At 38.8% G+C, this 24618-nt stretch overlaps 1 protein-coding gene and 1 long non-coding RNA gene across 7 annotated transcripts; one reads left to right on the forward strand and one right to left on the reverse strand.

Annotated features, from left to right (window-relative positions):
• Positions 1–19: 19 nt before the first annotated feature.
• LOC134326460 (uncharacterized) lies at positions 20–14259 on the reverse strand. 5 transcript variants are annotated; one of them, XM_063008637.1, is made up of 11 exons: positions 14226–14259; positions 11854–12048; positions 9111–9198; positions 8867–9033; positions 7678–7746; positions 7482–7538; positions 7279–7341; positions 7105–7161; positions 6779–7002; positions 2159–2321; positions 20–255 (listed from the first exon to the last, which is right to left on the reverse strand). In XM_063008637.1, exons 2-11 carry the CDS (start codon positions 12044–12046, stop codon positions 143–145), a joined length of 1194 nt encoding a protein of 397 aa, XP_062864707.1. In that variant the 5' UTR covers positions 12047–12048; positions 14226–14259; the 3' UTR covers positions 20–142. The 5 variants fall into 5 exon arrangements, with proteins under 5 accessions (XP_062864707.1, XP_062864706.1, XP_062864705.1 ...); XM_063008636.1 differs by lacking the exon at positions 14226–14259 and having other exon boundaries at positions 7105–7131; positions 11854–12087; XM_063008635.1 differs by lacking the exon at positions 14226–14259 and having other exon boundaries at positions 6779–6999; positions 11854–12085.
• On the forward strand, positions 11950–23141 carry LOC134326462 (uncharacterized). 2 transcript variants are annotated; one of them, XR_010014508.1, is made up of 4 exons: positions 11950–12036; positions 12488–13150; positions 18479–18578; positions 22062–23141. It is a non-coding gene; the product is annotated as an uncharacterized LOC134326462 (long non-coding RNA). The 2 variants fall into 2 exon arrangements; XR_010014507.1 differs by lacking the exons at positions 18479–18578; positions 22062–23141 and having other exon boundaries at positions 12488–13632.
• The last annotated feature ends 1477 nt before the right edge of the window (positions 23142–24618 follow it).

Here is a 24618-nt window from a genome sequence, read left to right on the forward strand (position 1 = left end):
CTTATTTTAACATACACATATAAATATATAATAACTTACATACTACTAACTTAGCCTTAACTTTAAAAAAACAGAACATATTTACAAGTATTTATATATACATAAACTATTATATATATAAAACATAAAATAAATGTAAAAACTATCGCTGCCTTTTTCTGAGCCTGTCACTGGAAAGGCGAAGCCACTCTTTAATTATCTTCTCAGCTTCAGCCTCATTTGGAGTGGGGAGCAGCGGGTTTCTCATTGCTGATACTGGAAAAAAAAATCGGATTACAAAAAGAGTAGGTATATGTAGCTGTAACATTAGACATGAGTAATAGAATAAATAGTCTCGCTGTATTAAATGAAATTGTATTCATCCCAATGACTCAGTTTCTTTTTTTTTTCTCCAGTGAACAATTTAAGACAATGTACAATACAAAAATATGAAATATAACAACCCATTCAACTAATTAGCACATGGAGGGCAGTACGCAAGTGCACAGCCTTTGCAGAAATATTTCTTACACCTGCAGCACACAGTATGTGTTTTACAGTCCTTCTTTTGAGGGCAGAACTGACATCTCTTCCTCTTACTTGCCCTAGCTCTGGAAGTGGCTGTGGTAGCTGGATCCTCAGGTTGATCAGGGGCTCCTGCACTCTGAACAGCTTTCACAACTGCTGCTGAGGCTTCTGTGTGGGGGACATGCTTCCTTCTTTCAATGAGTGGAGTTACAAGTGCCTTTCCTAGCTGCTCCAGGAACACCCTCCTCTTGTTCTGCTTACGAGACATCCAGGTCGGGTTGATCTCCCTCCAAATCACAAAGGCATTGTAGGAGGAAACATCAATGATGTTGTGGAAGATGACCAGGGGCCAGCGGGCAGTCATTCTTCTGCAGCTATCTGTTCCAATCACCTTATCTAGGTTGTCCACACCTGGACCTTGTTGCGGTTGTAGTCTAGGATGATGATTGACTTCCTGTCCTCACGATCGCTAATGTCACCATCTGCGTGCAGTGTGCTCAGAAGAACTACATTCTTGTTTTTCTTTGGGAGGTAGGAAACTGGAGTGGTGGTGGGCGTGAAGGCAAACTTTGAGGAGAAGACCTTTCTCAGGAGCTGCAGTCCGAGTTCATAAGAGGTGAAGAAATTGTCACATGTCACATTGTGACCCCTCAGTCCCTCTGTCACATCAAGCACAACGTTTTGTTCTGCATGCCTGCCGTGTTGGTCATATGCTGCTGAGGACCATGTTATTTTGAAAGGAAAGTCTCTCTTTTAGCTTCAGGGTTTTCTTCTTCTTCTGAAGATGATTCATCATGCTCTGGGTTGTATTCCTCCCCATCTTCTTCTTCGGATACATGCTCCACTTCCTCTTCTGAATCAGAGTTGTCTTGCTGGACATCTGAGAAAATCAGCTCTACAGCCTCTTCAACGCTATAACGCACACTCATGGCTTCAGTACAGACAGAATTCTGGGTCCTGTTATCTGCAGCACCTTTATAACCTCTGGAAATAAACAGGTGGTCTTCTGAAGTCTGCGAGAACACCACCTGATTACTTCTGCTACTGATTGATCTGAGACACAACTAAAACATTGTAACATTCTGTGGGTTGTAAATAACTCTGTGACCTTGATTTCAACTCTATTTGCCTCACGGGTCATTTTGACCCGAAGACCACCTTTGTACCTTTTTTTGTACAGCTTACATGGAAATGTGAATAAAAGCAACATTTCACTTTTTCTATTGTTGGGGCCAATCTAGGAAAAGTCATACAATTTCAAGGTAAAAAAAAATAGCATTTAGTGGATTTTTGGGGGGGTTTTAACACAGTGGCGGGTCATTTTGACCCGAGGACAACAGGAGGGTTAATGCCATTAGACTGCAATAGCTTGTCATCTTTTGATAGAGCAATGAATTTTTGGCATATTAAACAATTCCACATGAGAATGGTAAGGCATTCATCTAGGATTAAAGACTACAGCCTATACACCATATAAAGACTACTGTACTCTGTTAATCAATGGAAGATCACAAAAATATCCATCCAGCAATGATCCTGTGGTTAGAAAATGACTACTGATTATGGTCTAGTGGACTAGAAGGTGCACAAACAAGATATCTTAAGTCAATATACAGAACTAAAAATTGTTGACAAAAATGTTTATACTTACAGACAATTGTGTCTTTCAGGTGTGTGTTTTTGATGGCCGTTTTCTCTCCTCTGCCACACCAGTTCAACTGCACAGCTAGTTGAGGAGCAAACACTTTGCCACCACAAATCCGCCACACTGTTTTTTTAAGTGTTTGTTCCCCAACCAGTGACAGTTTTGACACCTGAAGTTAATAATAATAATAATAATAATACATTTTATTTATATAGCGCTTTTCAAGATACTCAAAGACGCTTTACATAAGACAAATAATCAAAACAAATACGTACATACACCATACAAATCAAATCATAGTACAAAATCAAAATAGTACATCAACATCAAGAATAATTAAGATAAAAACAAAGAGAGCAGCATAAGACAGTTCATTAAAAATTAGCTAAATTATGAGAGAGAACAACAAATATAGAACAATTTCTTAAAATTAGACAGAAACAGGACAGATTTACATGCAATCAGGAAACTGAAAACTTTACAAGTTTTAGGATCTAGGACTTCACATTTCTGTCGTGATCTAAGTATAAAAACTATTAAAAAGAATAGCAAAAATAAAAGCATTTATTTCGTGTTGTTACAAGTTAAATGCCACTCTGAATAGATGAGTTTTGAGAAGTGACTTGAATTTGGACAGGTCAGGACAATCTCGTAGGTGTTTGGGGAGAGCATTCCATAAAGATGGAGCAGCTATGGAAAAGGCCCTGTCACCCCAGGTCCGGTGCTTGGTCCTAGAGGGTATGGACAGTAGGTTAGCCTCAGAAGAGCGAAGGCTACGGGAGGGAATGTGCTGATGGAGCAGGTCGGTGAGGTAGGATGGGGCCTGATTATGGAGAGCTTTGTGAGTGAATAGAAGAATTTTGAATTGAATGCGTTGAGCAACGGGAAGCCAATGAAGTTTTTGTAGAACAGGTGTAATATGATCACGGGAGCGAGTATGAGTAAGGAGGCGAGCAGCTGAATTCTGGATATACTGAAGTTTTTTTAGGATTTTGTTAGATGTACCATAAAGGATGCTATTGCAATAATCAATTCTGGATGTAATAAAAGCATGAATCAAGGTTTCGGCGGCAGAAAAGGAGAGTGATGGACGTAGACGTGCTATGTTTTTTAGATGAAAGAAAGCAGTTTTGGTGATGTGATTTACATGGCGGTCAAAAGAGAGGTTGCTATCAAAAATTACACCAAGATTTCGGATGTTAGAAGACGGAGACAAAGTGTCATTATCAATGGTAATTTGAAAATTTTTTGTGGTTTTTGCCAGGGTTGTAGGACCTACGATGATCATATCTGATTTTTCACAGTTTAATTTGAGGAAATTAGCTTTCATCCACAATTTCATTTCAGTGATGCAATTTGTCAGAGTGGAGTGAAGTTCAGTATTAATGGATTTGGAGGAGATGTAAAGCTGAATATCATCAGCATAGCAGTGGAAATGTAAACCATGCCGACGTATGATGTCACCAAGGGGGAGCATATAAAGAATAAACAAAAGGGGACCTAACACTGAGCCTTGGGGAACGCCTTGGGACAGTGGAGCAATGGCAGAACTACAATTGTTGATATTAACAAACTGTTGTCTGTTTACGAGATATGACCTTAACCACAAAAGGGCAGTACCAGTGATGTTGACAGAGGATTCAAGGCGGGACAGAAGAATGGAGTGATTAATGGTGTCAAAAGCTGCAGTAAGATCAAGGAGGACGAGAATATTAATTTGTCCAGAGTCTGAGGAAAGAAGAAGGTCATTTGTGACTTTGAGGAGGGCTGACTCAGTGCTGTGCTGGGGGCGGAAACCAGACTGAAATGATTCAAATAGATTATTGGAATTTAGGTGATCTTTGAGCTGTGAGGCAACAACACGTTCCAGTATTTTCGACAGAAATGGAAGATTGGAAATGGGCCGAAAGTTACTCATAATGTTAGAGTCAAGTCCAGGTTTTTTAAGTATGGGAGTAACAGCAGCCAATTTGAGTGATTGAGGGACTGAGCCAGAACTAAGAGAGGAATTGATTATCTCTGTGATAAGTGATGAGATAACTGGAAAACAACCCTTAACAAGTTTTGATGGAGCAGGATCCAAAACACAAGTGGAGCTTCGCATCCCTGTTAAGATCTCAGATAGGTCCAAATGAGACACAGGTGAGAACTGAGACAGAGGCTGGGTAATAAATTGAGGTGAGATAGGCGGAGAAACAGAGATGACAGGGGAAACTGTCAGAAAATTGTGGATATTCTCAACTTTTGTTTGAAAAAATGAGAGGTAAGAGTTACACTTGTCAACTGTAAAGGAATTGGTAGTATTGTCAACTGGTTTGAGAAGTTTATTTATTGTGGAAAAGAGAGTCTTAGGATTTGTTGATCCAGCATGTATGAGTTCGGAATAGTAAGTGGATCGGGCTGCCGTAAGAGCGTCTTTGTAATGTTGAAGATAATCAGAATAAATCTGATAATGTACTGTTAGACCGGTTTTCTTATAAAGTCTTTCAAGCTGGCGTTTACGGGATTTCATTTGGTGAAGCTCAATTGTGTACCATGGTGCAGAATGACTAAATGAAACAAATTTGGTTCTCAAAGGAGCCAGCTCATCAAGACATGAGGCGAGTATGTCATTATAGTAATCGACAAGGTCAGATGAATTACTAGACAGTACAGGACAGACAGACATCTTTTTAACAAGAGAATCTGAGAAAGCAGAGGGAGAGATATATTGAAGATTCCTGAAGGATATTTTACGTTTAGCTCTAGTGATGGGCCTAGTGACCTCAATGTCCATGATGATTGTCAAATGATCAGAGACAGTAAGGTCATGGCTGGACGGCTGATGAACTAGGACACCAGTAGAGCAGACAAGGTCAAGAGTATGACCTTTTTTATGAGTTGGAAAATGTATATGTTGTGTGAAATTAAAACACTGTAACAATTCCAAAAATTCCCTGGCAAATTTACAGTTGTTGTCATCAATATGGATGTTAAAATCACCCATAAGCAGTACAGAGGATGAGAGGGCACTAAGCTGGGTTAAAAAATCTGAAAAATCAGAGAGAAAGGAAGCGTTTGGCTTTGGCGGACGATAAACTACAGCAGTGACCAGAGGAGTAGGCCCTGACAACTTGAAAGCCAGGTGTTCAAAAGAAAGAGCAGCAGGAAAAGACAAAGTGGTTATTTTAATATCATCCCTATAGACTGCAGCAACACCACCACCTCGCCCTTCCATACGAGGTTCATCAATATACGAGTATCCCATTGGCGTGGTCTGATTTAACGTAAAATAATCCAAGGGTTTATGCCAAGTTTCAGTGAGACAGAAAAAGTCTAGTTCACTGTCAGATATAAATTCACTGAGTACAGTACTTTTTGTGTTGAGTGAACGAACATTAAGCAATGCCATTTTCAAGTGGTATTGTTGTGTAGTTGGCTGTGAGGAACGAGGAAGAGAACGGAGATTTGCTAAGTCCACTCCGCGTTTCCCATCCCACTCCGTGGACAGCGTTGTCATGGAGACTACACCGCTACTGGTGTGCAAGGCAGCAGCGCTCTGATGACGTGTTTGCGGAGCGACAGTGCGCACGGCTGACCAGAAGGATGGAATAGCGTTACCGTTTCGAAGATAAACAAGCTTTCTCCGGGAGCCCCTGTGAATATAACGAGGCCGGCGAAGGAGTCCAAGCTGTTTGATGACTGAAATACACGATGGAGTAGTGCAGTTGTTGAACTTCCTCAGCTGGTCAACGGAATAGTTCAACATCGTGCCGATCCCAGGAAAACTCATCCACCGTTCACCACCGGCCGCAGACGCGATGTAGAGTAGAAAGAACAAAAAGTATCAAAAGCACAAATAAAAGTATCAAAAGTAACATAAAAGAAATAGATCCACAAGGTGTGTAAAAAGATGAAAACGAAAAACGATAAAAATACAATAAAATACGGTAAAATACGGTAACGGTAGCGGCAGCCAAATGCGCCAGCGTCCACCATCACCATCAAGTTGACAAAAATATTCGGTAAGTAATGTACATGCAATGTACAATATATATATATATATATATATATATATATATATATATATATATTAGGGCTGTCAAACGATTAAAAATTTTAATCGCGATTAATCTCAGAATTTCATATAGTTAATCGCGATTAATCGCATTAAATAAAATCTGTGTAAATGTTATAGAAAACAAGGTTTTTTAAGTGAAATGTGAAAAGTGGACGTTTCTACACGAAGTGAGTGTGTTTTGACCCTTTTGGGGCTTCCATAGTTCATGGACTAGCGTGCTTGACTCCGGTATTCAGTGCCGTAACAGATTAAGTTAATAAAGTGTTTTGCTCCCGACAACTTGTGAATATACCGTGTATTTATTTCTTTATTATGCAAGTGCATCCCTACGACGCTCAGTTATATTATTTTAACAAACCGCAAATGAACAACGGTGGCAAGTCCGACATTAAAACGTTGGTTCTACCAGTCAAGTCTCAACATGAACTAGAATTTGCGTTAACGGCACTATTTTTTTTAATCGCGTTAAATTGAGATTGCGTTAATGCGTTATTATCGCGTTAACTTCGACAGCCCTAATATATATATATAGTGTGTGTGTGTGTGTGTAAGGTACAGTAAATTACCAATTTTTGCTTGAAGATCTTGTTTTGAAGATGGACTTCAAAGTCATTCAAGGCCTGAATGCTTTCCAGTGGAAGTCCATCTTCTTCCTCTTTATCTGCTGGTGCAGGTGGCATCTTCAGGCTGCTGTTACCCAAAAAGGGGCCTCTTTGGGTAATAACAGAAGTGAGATGCTGGACCTGGAGCTGCAGTTCCCCCAGCATCTCTAAGATGGCCCTCTCTGCTGCTGGGAAATCACATAATAATATCATGGTTATTCACACATCTTTATTAGATCAATAAATAAGACAATTAAGAATTTTATAAAATAGAATTTACTTAAACTTACGTGTGCATTGACCCGGCACTAGTCGGCCTGTAGGCAGACGGACTCTAGGTGCGTTAGCTATTAACACCAAGGACGGTATATTGGTCTACTCATAAGTATTTAAGTATAACAATAATAAGTGAGGTTAACCACAAATATAAAGTCACTGTAATTTGTGCAGTGCTGTTATCTTACCTGGTCCTGCTGACAGAATGTCACAGTGGCTTTCCAAACCAACACTTTGATTGTCTTCTGTCACTTAAGGAGAAAGGTAAGCACTTGGTAAGATTTAAGTTTGTCTTCTTAAACATGCTGAAGATCTATAGTGAAATTTTCTATTAAATTATTAAGAAACATTTTAGTTAATTGTAATGTTAATGACTGTAGAGAAACCTTACTTTGTTCTGTGATGGTGGACTGTCCATCTTGACTGAGCAATTGGATTTGTGACATCACTGAAAGCAAATAATTATGCATGGGTGATTAAACTTTTTATGAATTTGTAAGGTTATGTATATTTCTCTATTTGTTTTGATAAATACTTATCAAGCAGGGGGTTTCTATGAATAGCATATATGACAAATGTGATTTTACTCTGCTGTGTTGGTTCAGTGAACCAAGCATCCTGAATTCTTCCCTGATAGGACTGGGCCTTTGACATCACTGAAAAAAAGAAATAGGTATGTACTATATTCATAATTTAAATTTGTTATTCTAAGTTTGTTTTATTGTGGACTGAAATTAAAACTGCACTTCAGAATTTTTATTAGTTGGACAGGATAAAAGGAAAAAAAATACTGTAAGCTCTCTTAAATCTAGTCATTTCCACAGCATGTTTTATTAATTAGTAGGAGAATATCTCAGTTTCAACATTTGATATGTTTTCTTGGTACTATTTTCAATTAAAAATACAATGTAAATAATTTGCACATCATTGTATTCTGTTATTATTTATATGTTGCCCAGCATCCCAACTTTTTTGGAAAGTGTTGTAATGTTTTTATATATTTAATTTCTTCATTTTCAATGAACTTTACCTTGTCTAGATTCTGGGAAGAAGCACTCATCCTGTGACATCACTAAAAAATCATAATTTGGTAAGTACACTGTCCATTTTAAAAACCTGCTTTTTTCAATATGCGTTTATGCGTGATGTTTGAAATACTAAGCTTCTATAAATATGATGGAACTGAAAAAAAATGATTTTATTTTTCTCTGGGCATTGGTTATATTATTATAGACTAGCTTTGCACTGCTTAGTCCTCAAACAGTTTAACAAACACATTCTTAACAGTATCTAACTAATTATAGTGAATATTAACAATCTTCAGTATGAGATTTCTAATAAACGTCCAGTAATACTTGTGGAAATGTGAAATATCATAAGCTTTAAAGCCAGTGTTGTGTTTTAAAGATTTGCCAGGCTTTTCCCAGTCTTTCAAACTATATTTTATTCAGGCAATGGAATGAAAAGATTTAAGTCTTCTGAGCTATTGTGTTTCCTAAAATTCAAGGGGCCCTATAAGGTGGTATAAGTATATAAACAAGATTCAAAATGTATTTTTATTATTATTTTATCAAAATAAGGCTGAGGGTGGTTTTTTTTTTTTTTTTTTTTTTGGTGATGTCACAAAAATGCCAGGCGCATGTATGTATCTGTTCAGCCTTCAGCCATTTAGACCCATCTAGTCCAGCTCAAGTTGCAAAGAGTGTTACATCTTGGACTGCTTTTTTTTTTTTTTTTTTTTTTTTTTTTTGGGGAAGAAAAATACACTAAACTTACTACTTCTGTTTGTTCCAGGATTTCGATGGTCAGCAGGTGGTGGTGGTGGTATTGGTGGTGGTGGTAGGGAATGCACTGTTTTCTTTTTCATTTTGAGATTCTGTTTTTGAGGGCTGGGATGCCATTTTGCTTGAGACTTTTCAATAAATTCAAATGGCTTTTTAGGTCTAAAAAGTAAAAGAAAAATCAAATAGAAATCTTCATGAAGTACTACACAATGTTGTGTGACATGTTATAAAATTACTTTCGTTTTCGTGGGAAATCATTGTCTGAATTTAAATCCGAGGTCTCGCAGGATATTCTCCATTTCTGGACGACCTTGTCCAAACAATCTGTAATATATTTTGCATGCAGACAATTAAATGCATAATATACAGTCATGGGAAAAAGTAAGTACACCCTCTTTGAATTTTATGTTTTTATGTATCAGGACATAATATAAATCATCTGTTCTTCATCAGGTCTTACCATTATATAAATACAACCTCAGATAGACAATAACACATAACAAATTACACCATCTCATTATTTATATAAAAAACTAGATCAAAATACAAAAAGCAGTGTGTGAAAAAATAAGTACACCCTTACTGTTTCTAAAGGAATTAAGAGGGTATTTATCAGTCAGGTTCTGCTAATCAAATGATCTTGATTAACTGATGATTAGTAAGTGTGATCACGTCTATAAAATCAGAAGTTTTGGCACTTCTTGTGGTCTGGACCATTCAGGTGTGTGTAAACACAATACCAAGTAGGAAAGACATCAACAATGATCTTAGACAAAGAATTGTTCCTGCTGATTATTCTGGGAAGGGTTATAAAGCCATTTCCAAATCTGAAGTTCATCGTTCTACAGTAAGAAAGATCATTTACAAGTGGAAAACATTCAAGGCAGCTTCCCAGTAGTAGACGTCCCTGCAAGTTCACCACGAGATCAGACTGTGCAATGCTCTGAGAAATTGCAAAACATCCAAGAGCTTCATCTAAGACTCTACAGGCTTCGGTTAGCATGTTAAATGTTCAATTTAATGACTGTTCAACTAAAACAAAAAGACTGAACAAGTTTGGCCTGCTGGAAGGGTTTCTGAAAGAAAATGTTCTCTCTTTAAAATGAACATGACAAAACAGATTAAGTTTGCAAAGTTGCATCTGAAATAAACCACAAGATTTCTGGAACAATGTCCTGTGGACAGACGAAACCAAAATTTAGATATTTGGCCAAAATTCACAACGGCACATCTGACAAAAAACAAACACAGCATATCAGCACAAACACCCCATACAAACTGTCAATCATGGTGGTGAAGGGGTGACGATTAGGGGTTTGTGTTACAGTCACAGGATCTGGACAGATTACAGCCGTTGAGATCATTTACAAATGAATGGACACAAACCTTAGTGAACTGAAGTAATGTTGTAAAGAAGAGTGGAGTAAAATTTCTCCAGAACGATGTTAGAGACTGATAAAGTCATACAGAAAACCATTACTACAACTTATTACTAATAAATGAGATTCTACATGCTATTCATTCATGGGGTGTACTTATTTTTTCACATACTGCTTTTTCTATTTTGGTCTAGTGTTTTTATACAAATGAATGAATGAGTGTAATTTATTATGCATTATTGTTTATCTGAGACTGTATTTATATAATTTTAAGACCTGATAAGAAATAGATGGTTTTTATTATGTCTGAATACACAAAACCATAGAATTCAAAGAGGGTGTACTTACTTTTTCACATGACTGTACATACAGTACAGACCAAAAGTTTGGACACACCTTCTCATTCAAAGATTGTTCTTTTTTTTCATGACTATGAACATGGTAGATTCACACTGAAGGCATCAAAACTATGAATTAACACATGTGGAATTATATACTTAACAAAAGTGTGAAACAACTGAAAATATGTTTTATATTATAGTAGCCACCTTTTGCTTTGATTACTGCTTTGCAGTAGAGCACATCCGTTCACCTTTTCTGCGCCGCACAAAGACACGGTGGTTGGAACCAAAGATCTCAAATTTGGACTGATCAGACCAAAGCACAGATTTTCACTGGTCTAATGTCCATTCCTTGTGTTCTTTAGCCCAAACAAGTCTCTTCTGCTTGTTGCCTGTCCTTAGCAGAGGTTTCCTAACAGCTATTTTACCATGAAGGCCTGATGCACACAGTCTCCTCTTAACCGTTGTTCTAGAGATGTGTCTGCTGCTACAACTCTGTGTGGCATTTACCTGGTCTCTAATCTGAGCTGCTGTTAACCTGCGATTTCTGAGGCTGGTGACTCGTATGAGCTTATCCTCCGCAGCAGAGGTGACTCTTGGTCTTCCTTTCCTGGGGCGGTCCTCGTGTAAGCCAGTTTCTTTGTAGCGCTTGATGGTTTTTGCGACTGCACTTGGGGACACTTTCTAAATTTTCCCAATTTTTCGGACTGACTGATCTTCAGTTCTTAAAGTAATGATGGCCACTCATTTTTCTTTACTTAGCTGCTTTTTTTCTTGCCATAATACAAATTCTAACAGTCTATTCAGTAGGACTATCAGCTGTGTATCCACCTGACTTCTGCACAACACAACTGATGGTCCCAACCCCATTTATAAGGCAAGAAATCCCACTTATTAAACCTGACAGGGGACACCTGAGAAGTGAAAACCATTTCAGGTGACTACCTCTTAAAGCTCATCAAGAGAATGCCAAGAGTGTGCGAAGCAGTAATCAAAGCAACAGGTGGCTACTTTGAAGAACCGAGAATATAAAACATATTTTCAGTTGTTTCACACTTTTTTGTTAAGTATATAATTCCACATGTGTTAATTCATAGTTTTGATGCCTTCAGTGTGAATCTACAATTTTCATAGTCATGAAAATAAGTCATGAACTCTTTGAATGAGAAGGGTGTGTCCAAACTTTTGGTCTGTACTGTATAATGTACATAATATAGATAATGTTTATCTAATCAATATTCTTATACATTTTAGATTACCTGAGCTGTAAAGGATACGAGCTTGGTGCTGTGTCCATCCTCTGCTCACATTTGGGACCTCACTGCCTCGGATACTCTTTAGAAGTTTGGCTTTGTCTGTGTATGGAGGCCACCATGATATGCCCTCATGGTACCACTCTGCTGCCACCGGGCTTGTTGTTCCCTCATCCACAAATTCAACCAGTAGGTACATTCCTATCATACAGGGATCTATCATGCTACTCATATGTCATGAAAACTATAAAAAAAAATAAACTTGATTATGAAGAAGAAAATTTTAAAAAACTCAGTGGGGATGAAAAGGGAGGTTCTGGTAGCAAATTTCTCATGAACTGGTATGCAGAAGGGGAAAAGATACAAATTTCATCTTATATGGCAAAACAAATGCCTTCTGTTTAACTTCTGAAAATTTGCAATATTCAGTGGCCCCTGAGACCTTGTCTATTAAGTAGATGCCAAGTGTGGCTGAGGAAAGAGGGTATTCGAAGAATGATTCCTGTTCGAGAAAACAGCAGTATGCAATGTAGACCTCATTTCCATGGGAGAAAATATTTTTCACTCTGGCAACTTTGTTGTTGATGTAAATAAAGCTGTTGGCTTCATCTAATCTCAATGAGAAACTCTGTGTCCTCAGTTCGCGATACTGACTGGCTGTTTGGATGGACCTGGGAAGTGGACCACATGCATGAACTTTGTATAATCCCATTCTTTTCCTATTTCGATTCAGTTTTTTGGGCCTCTCTGACAGTCTTCTAATGACCTGACTGAGTGGGAAGCCAGGTTTTCTAATTAGCTTTTTAATCTGGTGAAGGAAAGATTCAAGTTTAAATGCACTGAAATTATCGAGTGCACCATGTATTTTTACATCTTGTGCCAAGTGAACAAGGTTGTGTACATTGTAAGACATGAACTTTTCCCCATAGAGCTCTTGAAAGTGCTTCACAAATAAAACCAAAATGTCATTAGCATACTCAAGATGGTCTCGGAGTAGCTGTTTGCTGGATAAAATGAACACTCCCACAAAAAGTAGAAGAAAGTTTTGGTATGCTGTTGTAATGAGTGTGCTATTTAAAAGAACAGGCCCACTGTACAACAAAAACTGCCGGAACTCAGTAGCTTTCCACCTGTCTAACTCTCTTACAGACCTTGGTTGTCGCGAGAATTCCAAGGGAACATTTTTACGGATTTGCTGAAGTCTGCTTGAAAGGTTGTCAACAGTAGAGGCAGGCAGTCTGCAGGACAAAGGACCCCGTAGCCACAACAAAAGGAGCCTGCGCATAACACCAAGGCACACAAGGTGCATATAGTCTAATGGAAAGCCTGTTACCATTTTCAGTGATGTTCTTTGCAGTGGTGTGGGACCATGATGATGTTCTTCATCTATTTGAGCCCTGAATGACTCATCTGTTCTGAGTAAAGCATCAATTTCAGGAAAAACAACTCGATTCTCAATATACTTCCCCTCTTGGGTACATTTCCCACAGCCACTATAGCCAGAGTGACCGTTTATGTTTTTCACAAAGGCACATGCCGGAGCATCACAAACTACTGTGCACAGCCTTAAGTACAGGAAATCTCCTTTGTAATTAAATCCTTTTTCCAGATTAGAAATGTCTGACACAAAATCTTCTAGGAAGGCATCCAGGGATCCTGGTTTTTGGTTGCCACAAAACAAACCTATTATGACTGGGTCATGTTTTGGAAGATTTTCAATAATTCCTAGAATTGGCCAAAACTGTGTGGTGGAACTCTTGAATAAAGGTAAACCATCAATATTGACCTGGAGGTTCAGAAGGTGTGTTTCTTTTATGACATGCTTGTGTTCTTCTAAGAGATGTGTAATAGCTTCAAGCACACCAAAATGGTAATACTGTCCCCCAGCAATATCTTTGCAGGTCATTTTTGTAGAACGAACAGTTCCAAGCAATGTTCTTGCATCATGAGGGAGTTTTGGGTGGTAATCTGCCAGGATCTTTAGGAGACTGTTTAAAGCAGAATGTGTAACATTTTGCTCAACAGCCCATGATGCCAGTCTACTATGCAGAGAGGCTTGGACTTCTGAATCTGAGTCTGTGTCTGATTCTGTTTCTGTGAGTTCAAAGGCATCAAAAAATTCCTCGTTGTCCTCATTGGACAAACAGTCTTCAATTTCCTCAGTATTTTGTTCCTGCCTTTGATATGGACTCCCACAGCCCAGTTCATTTACGTAGACAGAAATTAATTGTTCATTAACTCTGGCTTTGGATTTTCTTCTTATTGTCCAATATGAGGGTGTTGTGAAAGCCATACTGAGAATTTAAAAAGACCAAACATGAAACATAAAATAAATGTTTTAAACAGTCTTCTGTTCCATCTTGACAATGGTTACTTACTGGATGCAGATGAAAAACTTCACAGGATAATCACAGAATTGGAAATCTGTTTTAAGAGAAATATATTAATTATAACAAAAACTATAGTATTACTTATGTCATGCTCCGTTACTGTAGAACATAATTGTAGAACTTCACTATTTAAGTTATAACTCAAGTATTTCAAGAACAGAGTCATAATATTTCAAGATTAAAATAATTATTTTAAGATTAAACTTAAAATTTTGAGAATGTGAAATCACTGTGGACTACCCAACAGCATTTGATGGTAGTGTGTGAGGCACACGGAAACATTCTACTAAAAGGCTCAGGTATTGAATCGGCAAAAGAACTGGATTCTAAAATAAATTACACATCATTTACTGATGTTTAATCACAAACCTGACCGAGGAAAGTGTTAGTAATATTATCAGAAAACCCCAATGCAGCCCTAAAGATGGTCATGTGTTTTTACGGTTAGAATTTGGATTCTGGTAGTCCAATGACGCTCTAAATATTATAACTATTACAACTTTAATCTCAAAATAATTATGACTTTGATCTCATTACGATTTTAAACTTTACATTTTTTGGTCACCATCATAAATATGACTTTAGTATTAAATATTTTGATAATCTTGAAGTAGAGCTTAATCACAAAATATTATGTCTTTCTTGATATCTTTTATTTTGACCCTAACTGACCCTAAAACACTATTTCAATAAACTTCTTCAGTTTGTAAGTTTTGTTTGTTGTAATGGGATTGATGGCAGACGTGGGTGTGGTTAGACCTGTAGCCCCCCTAAAAAGTGAGAAAAAGAAAGACGTGTCTGTTATATTTAGGGTGGACAATGTGTATTTAACTGTTGTGGATAACATACTAGTCATAATTATTTTATTCACTTGGGCCAATCCATTAAATTATTCTGGAGCATTTTCTGAATGTGCAATGTGTTCCCAAAACATTTTAAATAGTCTCTAACAAAACATAAAGATTTTATTTGTTTTATCTGTGATGAACAAGTAAACGTAGATTTATTGTAAGAGGTTTTGCCCAGATGGGATTCCACAGCGCTTCTTCAGATATAGGCGCGCATGTTTTCTAAGCTCCAGCGCATCTGTTACTGATTGACGCGCTCTCCCTCACCAAAGCTCACTAAGTGGGAGTGATCTTGGCTAATCGCCTCTTTGGCTTCCTCCAAGTCCCTGCTATTGGTTTGCAGAAGTGTCAATCACTTCTTCTGACCCAGAGTTGTAAGCGAATCCCTGGCCAGAGCGCACTGCACATAACAATATTGCATCTCAATTTTTTTTACCCTTTTAATTAAATCACAAAATACAATATATATTAAAATGTAAAAAAATATTCGAACATTTTATATTATTTACATATTTAATTTGCATATGGGACATCAATTTAGTCCCGCCCTCAGCTCGCTGGTCCGATCGGCGTAATTTGGTGATTGGTGGTTCTGGATGTCAGTCAGATCTTTCTCTGAAAGTAGGCGCTTCTTGTCTGCAGTGAGCTGTAAACAGTTAGTCCACGTGTGGGAGCAGAACGGGGGATGCTCGTGGATTTGTCCTCCTCTGTTATCAGTAGTGGCACGTAATTAAGCTTTAAGAAATGTCGGTAATGTGTTAAGTTCTTGTTTAAATGGTAATTGTCCAGTATATGTCAGTGATATTGTGCTGAACGTGAGCAGCTCAGCTGTTTAGCCTGTTGGAGTCAGACACGTTGGACATTTAGTTTAAAGTGTGTGTTTAAACTGTGCCTAATGTTTTACTACTGAACATCTTAGAGCTTAAGAGAATTTACAGTGTTCCGTTTTGTTGGTGCTCGATGGTCAACTAATAAATCACGACTCTGAGTCGACTCAGTGTTAACCACGGCACGGCGTAGAGGAATCGACTCCTCTGGCGATCGGTGTAGAGGAATCGACTCCTCTGAATTATATATTTCGAGAATTAATGAAATATTAAACGTTTAATAATGTTGTTCCTCTCAAACTGAAAATGAAAAATATTGTTTGGTATTTTATTTACCACAACAATCCATCTGTGTTAGCCTCAAAGCTAACTCAAGTTAACCTGGTTAATCTAAAAAGATTTATTTTATTCTGATTAATATACCGGTATATTATATTGTTTTGTCACCCATTATAACATATTAATTTTTCATATCTTGTGTTTTATTTTATTTATTTCTTACCTCTAAACTCCTTAAAGCCAGAAATAACGAACTGAGGGTGAAAAACGGCTTTTTATACCCTCAAACTGCGCGAGACTGCTAGCGCGTGCAGTCACTTTCACACTTTCCCGCCGCCCTCCTCAGGGTGTTCAGTCTAGTAAATATCATCAGCTACACTGTATGGACTAAAGTATTCTTTTATAACACCCCATTCTAAATCCATAGACCTTTATATATAGTCTGTTCCCCTCTGCAGCTATAACAGCTCCCATTCTTCTGGGAAGGCTTTCTACAAGAGTGTGTCTGTGGGAAATGGATCAGTTCATATAGCATCTGTGAGATCAGACAGTGATGTTGGATGAGAGGACCTGGCTCACAATCTTCATTCTAGTTTATCCCAGCAGTGTTTGAGGGGGTTGAGGTCAGAGCTCTGTATGGGCATTCACTAAGTGCTTGATTTTATACACTATATGGACAAAAGTATTGGGACACACTTCTTAATCACTAAATTTAGGGGGTTTGTTCAGTCCCATTGCCACAGGTATATAAAATCAAACACCTAGTGAATGCCAGGAGAATGAGTGCACAGTGTCAACCCAGTTTGGTGGAGCAGGGATAATGTTATGGGGTTTTTCAGGGCTTGGTCTAGGCCTGGGAATGAGAATTCTTAATGCTTCATTACACCAAGTCATTTTGGACAGTTATTTGGTTTCAACTTTGTGGGAACTGTTTGGAGAAGGCTCTTTTCTGTTTGTACATGACTGTGTCCCAGTGTACAAAGAAAGGTTCATAAAGGCATGGTTGGGTGAGTTTGGTCTGGAAGAACGTGATCGGTCCACACAGAGCTCTGACCACAACCCCATCGAACACCTTTGCTGGGAAATGGAGAATGGAGATTGTGAGCCATGTCTTCTTGTCCATCACTTCCTGACCTCACAAATGCTCTTATGGATGAATGGACAATAATTCCCACAGACACACTCAAATCTTGTAGAAAGCCTTCACAGTGGGATGTCATGAATTCTCCTGTAGGTGTAATATGTAGGTGTCCAAATACTTTTGTCCCTATTAGGTGTATATGTAGGATTTAGAGCAGCTAGACCAAGGTATGCTTCATTGCATTTGATCAGGAGGAGAAACTTTTACTTGCTACAGGGGATGACGCTATATTTAACACGAAACAAATACATTGGGTCCTGGTTTGCTTTTATACTGGTCATATGTATTTGCAGTTGAACCAAAATTAGGGAACAAAGTGACACGTGACAAGCCTGCAAGCATAGATGTGTTGAGTGAGACGCATCGAAGGCAGTTCAGTACGCTTGGTGGTCAATAGATTCATGTGGACTCAGACAAAACAGTGAGTTTTGCTAATCAATAGTTAATAAATACATTGATTAACAATATTTATATAGCACATCAACATGTTTACATAGTTACATCAGTATGCATTTTTTTAAAGAAAAGAGTTACCTTGGTTAAAGAGCATTTATCCATGTATGAATGTATGTATTTATTCATGTATTTAGCAGTGGCCCTAATATGCTGTCGTAGCAAACATACCTTTCTCCAACAAAACAGTTGCATAGTGAAGACACAAGTGTGCTCGGGCCCAGAACATAGCAGTGTGCACAGGGGAAAAGGGAGTACAATCATTCTCTGGTATTGTACAAGGCAACAGCGCCTAGTGTGAGTGCACCTTTATGTTCTTAAACTTGGTATGGTTGTCAAAAGAAGTCATATCCTAATTTTTATTGATATATTTAACTGAGGGTCTGTGTAATCTTAACTTACTGACTAGTGTAAACTTTGACTTTTAAATACAACAGAAGGAGAAGAAGCCAAAATTGACTTGCAGGTGCAGAAATCTGCTATTAAAAGGGAAACATTCAAACGCCTCATGTCTAGACAGGACATGACACATTAAAACACATTTATATATCTGTGCACACACACACACACATGTGCCTTGTCCTTGTTTTTACTATGCACTTATTTACCATTCATCATAAATTCATTAAATGAATGTCTCATGAACTTAAACAGTTTGTCTGTGCTCTTTCCTCTGCGTTGTCCTGCATATAGTCTCCACCATGGTTTGTTGTGCTGCCTGGAGATGCTCCTGTCGCTCAGAGTGACTGACACACATCTTAACATTACCAGAGATTACACCAACAAAAATGAGGTAATCCTATTCAAACACTGCATTTGCACTTTTTACAAACAAAAACCACAGCACTGGGAAGCTTAAAGTTTGATTTATTTAAAGTAAGGAATAGGGAAAGGTCATTGGGATCTGTTAAAAAATATATACAGGGTGGGCCATTTATATGGATACACCTAAATAAAATGGGAATGGTTGGTGATATTAACTTCCTGTTTGTGACACATTAGTATATGGGAGGGGGAAAACTTTTCAAGATGGGTGGTGACCATGGCGGCCATTTTGAAGTCGGCCATTTTGGATCCAACTTTAGTTTTTTCAATGGGAAGAGGGTCATGTGACACATCAAACTTATTGAGAATTTCACAAGAAAAACAATGGTGTGCTTGGTTTTAACGTAACTTTATTCTTTCATGAGTTATTTACAAGTTTCTGACCACTTATAAAATGTGTTCAAAGTGCTGCCCATTGTGTTGGATTGTCAATGCAACCCTCTTCTCCCACTCTTCACACACTGATAGCAACACCGCAGAAGAAATGCTAGCACAGGCTTCCAGTATCCGTAGTTTCAGAAGACCAATCCACTTTCCAGGAAACTGTTCATCTAGGAATTCTCGGACCTGACACCCATAATGTGGTGGTGCACCATCTTGCTGGAAAAACTCAGGGAACGTGCCAGCTTCAGTGCATAAAGAGGGAAACACATCATCATGTAGCAATTTCAAATATCCAGTGGCCTTGAGGTTTCCATTGATGAAGAATGGCCCCACTATCTTTGTACCCCATATACCACACCATACCATCAATTTTTGTGTTCCAACAGTCTTGGAGGGATCTATCCAATGTGGGTTAGTGTCAGACCAATAGCGGTGGTTTTGTTTGTTAACTTCACCATTCACATAAAAGTTTGCCTCATCACTGAACAAAATGTTCTGTGTAAACTGAGGGTCCTGTTCCAATTTTTGTTTTGCCCATTCTGCAAATTCAGTGCGCCGATCTGGGTCATCATCGTTGAGATGCTGCAGCAGCTGGAGTTTGTAAGGGTGCCATTTGTGAGTAGCTAATATCCGCTGAAGGGATGTTCGACTGATGCCACTTTCCAGTGACATGCGGCGAGTGCTACGCTGTGGGCTCTTGCTGAATGAAGCTAGGACAGCCACTGATGTTTCCTCATTAGTGACAGTTTTCATGCGTCCACATTTTGGCAAATCCAACACTGAACCAGTTTCACGAAACTTGCTAACTGTAGCATGGGAGATGGGTGGTCTCGTAGGGTGTCTTTCATTAAAATCTGCTGCAATGACCCGGGTACTGCGTTCACCAGACATCAACACAATTTCTATCTGCGTGTTAACCTCTGCGACATGTCAATGGCTGTAAACAAAGAGAAGCTTGTAAATAACTCATGATAGAATAAAGTTAAAACCAAGCACACCATTGTTTTTCTTGTGAAATTCTCAATAAGTTTGATGTGTCACATGACCCTCTTCCCATTGAAAAAACTAAAGTTGGATCCAAAATGGCCGACTTCAAAATGGCCGCCATGGTCACCACCCATCTTGAAAAGTTTTCCCCCTCCCATATACTAATGTGCCACAAACAGGAAGTTAATATCACCAACCATTCCCATTTTATTTAGGTGTATCCATATAAATGGCCCACCCTGTAGACAAGAAAAAAAGCAAAAGCAGCACTAAAATAATAAAGAACAATAATGCTGCTCTCAAACAAAGTGAATTGGGGGCAAATCATTTAAAGACCACTTTTTCAAAATGACTAAATTGAGGCATTAGTCAGACTAAACACAAAAGGGACGAAATAGATCAATCACTTTGCTGCTGGTCCAACAGGTTACAAGACCCTGCAGGTAGTGCAGGGTTCCTCTACCAAGAATAAGAGCCCTGCAAAGATGGATGCAGGGTGTTAGAACTGGGCCTGGTGTGTTCACAGAGGTTTTTGGTTTTCTAAAACTGAAGGTAAATGGATTGACATAACTTGAAATGGAATGGGTGTTGACCTTGAATGAAATTGCAGCCACAGCAAATGTTGAATTTTAATCTAGCCTTGGTCCACTTGGCAGTCTGTAGCATCACTGTGGCATCACTGCTCCTTCACCATGCAGCACCCAGTGCTCCTACAGTAGGTTATTAATATACACCATCAAGATTGCTTAAGTATAACTTACATTTAATATAGTAAAAGAGTAACTTTTTTATTTTTTACATTTTACTTTTATACGGTAGTACAATATTTTTGTACTGAGCATGAGCTTCCCATAAAGCCTATTATGATCAATTGTTTAAGACGTTTAACTCGCCTTGTATTTTCAGTCTCACTAACTTTTTCTTTTTCCTTTGTTATTAATTTAAAATCAGACGAGTTGCAACATAAGGTGATAGTCAAGAGAATCACAATGCCTACAGCATAATAAATAGGCTGTTTGTGGTTAATGTGTTGCATACTTTATTCAGTATACTAGCCTTATTTGTTAATGTTCCCTAAATTGACTAATTTAGTATGGGATAATTCACTAAGATGTGTTAATGCACAGATATTCAGTCTTATGCTTTAAATATTTTACCGTTTGAATGTGCATCACTCCATGCTCCACCACTGGGGTAAAAAATGTGACCCGTTGGAGTGATATTTTATATTTTAATATTTATTATTTTCACAAAACAGAATTAAACAAATGTGAAAATAATGACAGGCAATCACAGTTTATAGGTATTACCAGACTTAATTTTTTATGTGTCAAATATATGACTTAAAGATATTGCTAGAATTGAAAAACTATACAGGCGAGTCTCGCTTCAGCATCTGTCTGTGAGGAGTTTGGAGCTTCTCCCTGTGTCTGTGTGGGTTTTCGCCAGGTGCTCTGGTTCCCTCCCTGCTCCTGAAAAACACAAAGGGTAGGCTTATTGGATACACGTAATTGCCCCTCGGTGTGTGTGTGTGTGGTATGTGGTATATGTATTCCTGCTTTGTGCTGAGTGATTCCGGGAGGGCTCCGGACAAACCACCACTCTGACGGACTAAGCAGATGAGAAAATGTCTGACTGACTATCAGAATACACTGCTGTATTGCTTTTCAAAGATTATTGCCCTAATTTTAGTTTTTCTATTAGTTCAACCCTACTAAAAACAAGTTTGGCGTAAAGGACTGCCTGAAAGATCAATCTGAGGTGCTGCATGCAGTACATGTGATGTTTAAGGAACTAAACCACTTAATGTTTGGTTATTATGTAACGTGTACAGCAAATATACTGTCTTCTGTAACTTGATCTATTGAGCTATTTTAGCTGAAACACTCATTTGTTGTGTATATATTTTGTAAAAAAAAAAAACAGATCTGATGCCACTGCAGCAGGACAGTACAGCAATAACAATATGGCAGTGTTCGTCATAACCTAATTTGGTGATGTTTTCTTCACTTGGCTTTGTCTACCATTGTTTTGCTTAACAACACTCAACTTATTCTTTCTTTTCTTCCTTTTGACACAGGTTTTGGCTCGAATCTCAGCATGTACAACGGACATCATCTTATGGAGCAGCAGCTTAAGTTGTCTTCAACCTTCAAAAGTTCAAACACATCACTTCCCTGCTGTGTACCCTTCCCTGGCTTCCTGTAGCAGCCTCCCCTTGAGTGAACAGCAGAATGACTGTCTTAGAACAGAGTCAAACTTAGGAGAGTCTCCTAAATTATAGAAAAGCTCTTAGTGCTGCTAGAGCAAAATATTTCTCCTCGCTAGAAGAAAACAAAACTAATCCTACATTTAATACTGTAGCAAAACTAACTAGGAAGACCACCACTACAGAAGCATCCACACCATCAGTATTTAGCAGCGACAACTTTATGAATTTTTTCAGTGATGAAGTTGAAAACATATGGCACAAAATTAATACTATTAATCTAAACCTGAGCAATCTGATGACAAACCAACTAGATGTCAGTATAGTTACATCAGATCAGCGTTTAGAGTCTTTTAACCCTCTCCGTGAGACCAAGTTAATTTCACTAATTTCTTGATCAAAATCGACAACATGTATACTAGATCCCGTACCCACAACTTTCCTAAAACAGATACAACTCTTTTAAAAAAGATCAATTCATCTCTTAGTACTGGCTATGTCCCTAAATCATTTAAAGCAGTTATCAAACCTCTGGCAAAAAACCTAACCTAGACCCCTGCCAGTTGTCTAATTACAGACCGATATCAACCCTCCCCTTCATCTCCAAAATCCTAGAAAAGGTTGTAGCACAGCAGCTATGTTCATACCTGCATAGAAATAACATTTGTCAGTCAGGGTTTAGGCCTCATCATAGCACAGAGACAGCGCTGGTTAAAGTTGTGAATGACCTGTTACTGGCCTCTGATCAGGGTTGTGTCTCCCTGCTTGTACTGCTTGACTTAAGTGCAGCTTTTGACACCATTGATCTCCTTTATAGGCTAGAAAATATTGTTGGAGTTTAGGGAACAGCCTATTTGAGTGACCGTTATCAGTTTGTAGATGTAAATGGTGAATATTCTATGCACAGTAAGGTTAAGTTTGGTGTTCCACAAGGTTCTGTTTTAGGCCCATCTATGTACAGTGTATCACAAAAGTGAGTACACCCCTCACATTTCTGCAGATATTTAAGTATATCTTTTCATGGGACAACACTGACAAAATGACACTTTGACACAATGAAAAGTAGTCTGTGTGCAGCTTATATAACAGTGTAAATTTATTCTTCCCTCAATATACAGCCATTAATGTCTAAACCACCAGCAACAAAAGTGAGTACACCCCTAAGAGACTACACCCCTAAATGTCCAAATTGAGCACTGCTTGTCATTTTCCCTCCAAAATGTCATGTGACTTGTTAGTGTTACTAGGTCCCAGGTGTGCATAGGGAGCAGGTGTGTTCAATTTAGTAGTACAGCTCTCACACTCTCTCATACTGGTCACTGAAAGTTCCAACATGGCACCTCATGGCAAAGAACCCTCTGAGGATCTTAAAAGACGAATTGTTGCGCTACATGAAGATGGCCAAGGCTACAAGAAGATTGCCAACACCCTGAAACTGAGCTGCAGCACAGTGGCCAAGATCATCCAGCATTTTAAAAGAGCAGGGTCCATTCAGAACAGACCTCGCGTTGGTCGTCCAAAGAAGCTGAGTTCACGTGCTCAGCGTCACATCCAACTGCTGTCTTTGAAAGATAGGCGCAGGAGTGCTGTCAGCATTGCTGCAGAGATTGAAAAGGTGGGGGGTCAGCCTGTCAGTGCTCAGACCATACGCCGCACACTACATCAAATTGGTCTGCATGGCTGTCACCCCAGAAGGAAGCTTCTTCTGAAGTCTCTACACAAGAAAGCCCTCAAACAGTTTGCTGAAGACATGTCAACAAAGGACATGGATTACTGCAACCATGTCCTATGGTCTGATGAGACCAAGATTAATTTGTTTGGTTCAGATGGTCTCAAGCATGTGTGGTGGCAATCAGGTGAGGAGTACAAAGATAAGTGTGTCATGCCTACAGTCAAGCATGGTGGTGGGAATGCCATGGTCTGGGGCTGCATGAGTGCAGCAGGTGTTGGGGAGTTACATTTCATTGAGGGACACATGAACTCCAATATGTACTGTGAAATACTGAAGCAGAGCATGATTCCCTCCCTCCGGAAACTGGGTCGCAGGGCAGTGTTCCAGCATGATAATGACCCCAAACACACCTCTAAGACGACCACTGCTTTATTGAAGAGGCTGAGGGTAAAGGTGATGGACTGGCCAAGCATGTCTCCAGACCTAAACCCAATAGAACATCTTTGGGGCATCCTCAAGCGGAAGGTGGAGGAGCGCAAAGTCTCGAATATCCGCCAGCTCCGTGATGTCGTCATGGAGGAGTGGAAAAGCATTCCAGTGGCAACCTGTGAAGCTCTGGTAAACTCCATGCCCAGGAGAGTTAAGGCAGTTCTGGGAAATAATGGTGGCCACACAAAATATTGACACTTCAGGAACTTTCACTAAGGGGTGTACTCACTTTTGTTGCCGGTGGTTTAGACATTAATGGCTGTATAT

This window comes from Trichomycterus rosablanca, chromosome 14, assembly GCF_030014385.1.
Source record: "Trichomycterus rosablanca isolate fTriRos1 chromosome 14, fTriRos1.hap1, whole genome shotgun sequence".
Taxonomy (NCBI): Eukaryota; Metazoa; Chordata; class Actinopteri; order Siluriformes; family Trichomycteridae; genus Trichomycterus; species Trichomycterus rosablanca.